The sequence below is a fragment of the Cavia porcellus genome, unplaced genomic scaffold (assembly GCF_034190915.1).
Source record: "Cavia porcellus strain 051 isolate PalLab524CR breed Dunkin Hartley unplaced genomic scaffold, mCavPor4.1 scaffold_16, whole genome shotgun sequence".
Lineage (NCBI taxonomy): Eukaryota > Metazoa > Chordata > Mammalia > Rodentia > Caviidae > Cavia > Cavia porcellus.
Window position 1 is genome coordinate 29,541,757 of NW_026947499.1, and position 6,000 is coordinate 29,547,756.

The window sequence follows — 6,000 nt, forward strand, 5'->3', positions numbered from 1 at the left end:
TCTGTGCCAACCACTTGCTCATGCCTTGGGGGACTATCTCGGGAACACAGGAAGGCTTGTATTTAAGATCAAGATGGCCCAGGTGGAGGTAAAGAGGCATCAATGCATGTTAAGGTTATTTCCATCTGTGATTCTGGTCTTAGGAGAAGATAGCTGCAACAGACAATGTATTTAGAGGCAAAGGGTCATGACGTTCATAACCTACTGTCAAAGCTTTCAGAAAAAAATGCTGTGTTTCAGTACATGTCTACAAGGTGTTGACTGAAAAATGCAGTGAATGTTCCAGTGGCACATGCATGTAACCCCAGGATTTGGAAGGCTGCTGAAGCAGGAGGATCACTGTGAGCTTGAGGCCAGTCTCGGCTACAAAGTGATTTCAAGGCCTGCAAGATCTTATCTTAAAAAAGAGACCTCCTCCCAAAAAAATTATTACAGTAAAAGACACACTGCCATTCATCCCTCTCAAAACACTCCCCCGCTTTTGTTTTGGGGGGTTTTGTGCGTGTGTTTTTGGGTTTTTTTGGTCTTTGCTATGAGCCCTTCCAGCACAAACACTAAGTGGACTAGACTTACAGCAGTCAAGGCGCTCCTAGCTTTTCACTTTGCTGCAGCTCTTCCCCATCTCCCAGTCACCCCGCTTGTCCCCACTATAACTCAAAGGCTGTAATATCAAGTCCTTTTATTCTTCATGCTGTTTATATCTTGCTTTCTTTGCCCGGGGTAAAAGGGTTCAAGTTCTTAATCTGTTCATGAAGGAACAAGAGAGATTTTTTTTTTCCTTTCAAGGTGCTTAAAAAGGAAAGACCTGAGTTGGGTTAAGTAAAGACCTCTCTCTCGGTGGAAAGCTTTATTATATGTGTAAGTAGAAATCAGAGAAAGTTGGGGACCAGGCAGGAATGTTCTTCCTTAGTCTCTTGCAGCAATGAACGTTATGTGGGGCTCCATGCCATCTCATGAACACAAAGCTGAGTAAACTGATGGATATATCTACCTTCAAATAAAAAGTTATCACTTGTTCCTCCATTTGTAACACAGATTAGTATTTTTATATTTAAATATAAAAACAAAAAAAAGTGGGTATTTGTCTCTTTCCCATAAAAGGAGAAAATCATCCTGGCCACCAGGTGCCAAATTGGGTTAAGGAGGATCTTTTGGGTAAGAGTAAGCAATATGATTAAAGAGCAAGTGTGGCCCAGTTCACAAAAACAAAAACACAAGAGGTGTTCAGCAAGGCCAGTGCATCCTCAATTTTTCAACTACTTCAAATGGCTTCAAGTCCTTTCCATTGAAAATATCCACTCCTTTTCAATTTAATTCCTATTCTACTCATCATGAAGGAAAATTCTGGATTCCAGAGACAAAAGAATTCCAATTAGGCCCCAACTCTCCTGGACTTAAGATACTATCTATGCTGCTCGCTAGCTGTGTGATTTTAAGTCAGTTGCCTCTCCCCATTTAGGTTTGCTAGCAATACAAGAAGCTACAGCAGGGGCTGGGGATTTAGCTCTGCGGCATAAGCGCCTGCCTTGAAAGCAGGCAGTCGTGAGTTCGATCCCTGGTACCGATAAAAAAAGGAAAAAGACAAAAAAAAAAAAGAAGCTACAGCCATGAGACATGGCTGAGCACAAGCTAGCAATGGGCAGAGTGGGATCAGGCTCCTTGGACTGCAGCCTTGCTCGGAAGGCAAGTTTTTTCAGGTACATGTGGTAAGGTCACCCAGGAGAGAGCTGTTCCTAAAATCATGGCATATTTCTGTTTCCCAATTAAAGTCAGAAAAAGAGTTTTAGAATAAACAACTGTCGCTGCCTCTGCATGGGTGGAAAAAGGCCCAACAAGACGACATCACAGTGCCTCTCAAAGGCAGCTCAAATCACAGCTGCAGTGACTTCAGCAGAGTCACTGAACTTTCTTCTACTTTGAAAGCCCATAACACACATCATCAGTGGTCACTATGGCCAACCAAAAATAGGGGAAGGGATTGTGCCCCTCAGACCAGAGTACTGAGATAGGGAAGTCCAATCGGAGGAAACATCAGGGGATGCAGGCAGCCTGGGGCTCCACAGCTGGGGTTAAGGAAACTGCTCAGCCCAGTATGATGGCTAGCACATACCTGGAAATGCCAGCTGCTCAAAAGACTGACAGCAGGATTCCCAAATTCAAAGCCAATTTAGCAAGACCCTATCTCAAAATAAAATTTTCTTAAAAGAGCTTAGGATGAAGCTCAGCACTCCTGGGTTCAATCCCTAGTAAAACAAAACAAAACATTCAAATTACTATGTGAGGTTCTCCTGAGGCCTCTACATACACAGCTAAAGTGGACTGGGGGGACCCAAGTAAGGGTGCATAATGACTAGACAAACCAGGCTCCTAGAATAAAAATCCTACCTTAGCCACTTGCCTTTCTAAGTGCCTTGCATTTTTTGTGCTGTCTAAAATGGGGCTAATAATCGTACACCTTAAATTATATACAACTCTGTGCTAAGCATGGTGGTATATGCCTGTAATCCAAGCTCCCAGGAGTGGAAGACCATTGCAAGTTCAAGGCCAGCCTTAGCTGCACAGCAATGACCTGTATTAAAAAAAAAAAAAAAAAAAAAAAAGGAAAAGAAAAAATAAAGAAGAAAGAAAAGAATGTATAAGTTCATGCTTAGAACAGTGCCAAACACAACCTCAATCACAAAAGATCAAACAAGGGCTGGGGGTTTAGCTCAGCGGCTCAAACTCTTGCCTGAAAAGTGCAAGGTTATGAGTTTGATTCCTGGTGCCAATGAAGAAAAAAAAAATCAAACATCAACTGGACAAGGTGGCACATGCCTGTAATCCCAGCATTTGGGAGGCTGAAGCCAGCCTGAACTACATAGCAAGACCCTGTCTAAAATTTAAAAAAAAAAAAAAAAAGATCTAACCTGCATTTTAAAAGAAACTGAAAATTTTGGAAATGGTGACATATACCTGCAATTCCAGCACTCTGGAATGCTGAGCAAGAAGGCTGCAAATTCAAGCCCAGCCTGAGTAATTTAGTGAAACTTTGTCTCAACTTTGTCTCAAATAGTCAATATATACATACATACATACAAATCAGTGGGGAAGTAGCCCAGTGGGAAGACCAAGGGTTCAATCTCCACTAAAGGCCTTGCCCTGCATTAGAAGAACCAAAGTGACTTGTACTTGTCCTCAGGAGTGAAACTGCCTCCCTCCCCAAAGCTGAGTTCCATCTGGTGCCCATCACTAGAGCAAGTATACTTCAAAGTCAGGGCCTGAACAGAAAGAATACAGCTCAAAACCACAGAAGCCTTTCTGGTAAGCATCAGCCAAAAATGTTTGTTTCTGACACTCTCAGGATGGTCACAGGGTGAACAAAGTGTGCAAACGTATATACAGAAACACAAAAGTTAAATATAACTGATGCAGAATGAGATATACCCTTGCTGGCCAACCAGTCAGGAGCAGAAGGGACCCCCCCCCCACTAGATTTTCTAGGGCATTCAAGACATCCAACAGGGTTGCTGCTAAATTCTAATCGCAGAGCCATGGAATTGAAAGAAAAACTCTGTTCCTTTTTCCAGAGCCACCCCTCATTCCAACTCAGACCAAAGCGTGAAGTCTCCTGTGAGGCACTCCCTTGCTTCGCAGGTGTGGATGGCCACCTCTGCGGCCAGCATCTGTGTCTCACACTCAATACTCAACATATACAAGTGTCCTCACTAACCCAGCCTCCACTTCCACATCCGACATTCAACTGGGATAGGTGTGTTCTCTTCACCTGAACATCCCTAGTGATGGGCAGGCAGCAAGCTCTAGTATATAGTTCCCAAACTGTTCTGGCCACACTGGCAAGGAAAACAATATTAGGGAAACAGTGATCTCTGTGATCCAGGAAGGAGAGCTGGGCCTCGAAACAAAACCACCCCAAAGAAGACAGGCATGATGTGTAACTGAGCACAGAAACCTAACCTGCAAAACTAAGACCCAGGAAACAGAAAAATATTACACTCATGTTTACATTGAATTTAAAATTCACAAAACTCAAAAATCCATTGACTCTAATGTCCAAGAGCCTATATGGTATCCTTTCCACATGTGACCCTTTTTCTGCTCCAATCAAAGCCACTCTACAACTAGTAATGGGCTGCATCAAGAAGTCACAAGCTTGGACCAACCAGCTACACTCAGAGAGCCATCGCTGAGTCTGTCCAAGGTAATGGAAGCAGATGACAAAAGTACAAAGCAGAAAAGGGTGGCATGTCCAGGGTGGGGCCCTGACTAGAGCACCTCGAGCACCTCAGATGAGTGCACACCTCTGCACTGCAACACCCAACCTTGATGTCAATTACAGATGGGTCCTGGGCACTTCTGCGGTCACGGGCACCTTCTTACATTAAAAAATACTTAAAATTATACTTTGCATTGCATTGGCTTAAACATGGCTATATTAATATTCACACATTTTCTTTCACCTAAAATTATTTTTTACTGATTGTAAAAAATGTGGCAGACCATAAAAGTACAGTCGCCTGCAACACTAGGTCTCCCACACCTAACGGATAAACCAGCCCTGCTTTAGTTAGATGTTCTTGGTGCTGTTCAGGAGTAGCTGAAATAGGTAGAAAAGGCCCTTTTGGTTGTTACGGTTCTGATTTCTTACCACAGACATATTCACATAAAAGTTCCAAAAGCATTTAATCAAATCACATAGGAGGGCTGTTAAGTGCTCTGCACCGCTGCGATGTCTCTCTACCCTCTGCACACCGTGCTCTGAAGACTCCTAGTACCGCCACTGGACAGGGCGGAGGACTTCTCTGGGGCAGCGCCTAACGGGAAGACAAGTTGCCACCCTGCAAACTGATGTCCAGGATCCCAAAGTTAGCACGAAACCGCAGCCAGACTATGCCTATGAATCCAAGTGTCTCTTTGAGCTGCTCCAGGCCCGAAACCCACCAGTCGCTCTCAGAAACCCGGCCCGCAGAACACGACCAGCAGCTCCCGGCCGGGGCCACCTGAGACTACAAAGCTGCCGCCGCAGCGAGTCAGGAGGCTACACGATCTAGGGCACCGCAGCACAAGCGAGGCGCTCTGATCCCAGGGACGCCCCTGCTCCCGCCAGGTCTAGGAACGCCCGGAGGTCAGCAACTCTGACCTCACCTGCCCCTTTGCGACTCGCAGCCTCACTAGAGATCTCTGGCCGCGAGAGGAGGCCCCGGGGCGACCCGAGCCGGACTTGCAGCCGCGGCCCCGCCCCCGCCCCGTTGCCCCGCCCCAGCCCCCCCCCCCGGCGCCCACCGGCGCAGCGCACCTGGCCGCAGCGGCTCGGTGACGGTGAGCACGAGCAGAAAGAGCAGCAAGAAGGCACCGCTGTCTGCCTTAGGCACCATTTATCCTCCGTTCATCGTCCTCGGGGCGGCCGCGCGTGACCCCGTAGCGAGGCCTGACCGGGCCGGGCAGAGGATCGGAGAGTCGGACCGAGGCCGGGTGCAGAGAGACGATGGACAAAGGCTTTCGTGGGGCTGCGGTGACGATCGGCCGCAGAAGAGCAGGGATAGGGACTCTCTAGCGCTGTAGGTCGCAGGCTTAGAGTCCGACTCTGGCTCCGTGCAAGATGGCCGCCGTCCTTCTTGGGCCCCCTGCAGCCCCGCCCACGGCCAGCGACGCCAGCGCAGACCAATGAGCGCTGAGGCAAGGGCGGGGCCAGCCTGCTGCCCTCGGCGTGCGGACCATCTGTTAAACTAGGGGTGGAGTCTGAGTGGCAGGGCGCGAAAGGGGCGAGGCCTAAAGTCAGAAAGGCCGAGGGGCGGGCACGGAGAGGAAGGCGGGACGATAAACTATGACGCGCGCCATTGGCTAAGCAGGGGATGGGTCTCTGAGACCGAGCCAGAGCCGCAGACCCCGCGAAGAACCTACAATCCGGAGTGTGAGAGTGTGAAGCGGGGGCGTAGAAGAGCATCGGAGGGTTTGGAACCACAAGGATGGACCGAAGAATGAGAAGTAGGAAATCCATAGCGT

The 6,000-nt window shown here is 47.7% G+C and overlaps 1 protein-coding gene across 4 annotated transcripts in view; it reads right to left on the reverse strand.

The window, feature by feature from the left end:
• Dgcr2 (DiGeorge syndrome critical region gene 2) overlaps positions 1-5,634 on the reverse strand; it is a 58,712-nt gene extending 53,078 nt beyond the window's left edge. For 3 of the 4 annotated variants that reach the window (XM_003478370.5, XM_003478369.5, XM_063226095.1), the window contains exon 1: positions 5,294-5,633. In XM_003478370.5, coding sequence (XP_003478418.1) covers positions 5,294-5,372 — 79 coding nt within the window. In that variant the 5' untranslated portion in view covers positions 5,373-5,633. Of the gene's footprint in view, positions 1-5,293 lie in introns of all 4 variants that reach the window. The other variant, XM_063226096.1, reaches the window with a different exon arrangement.
• Between the last annotated feature and the right edge of the window lie 366 nt (positions 5,635-6,000).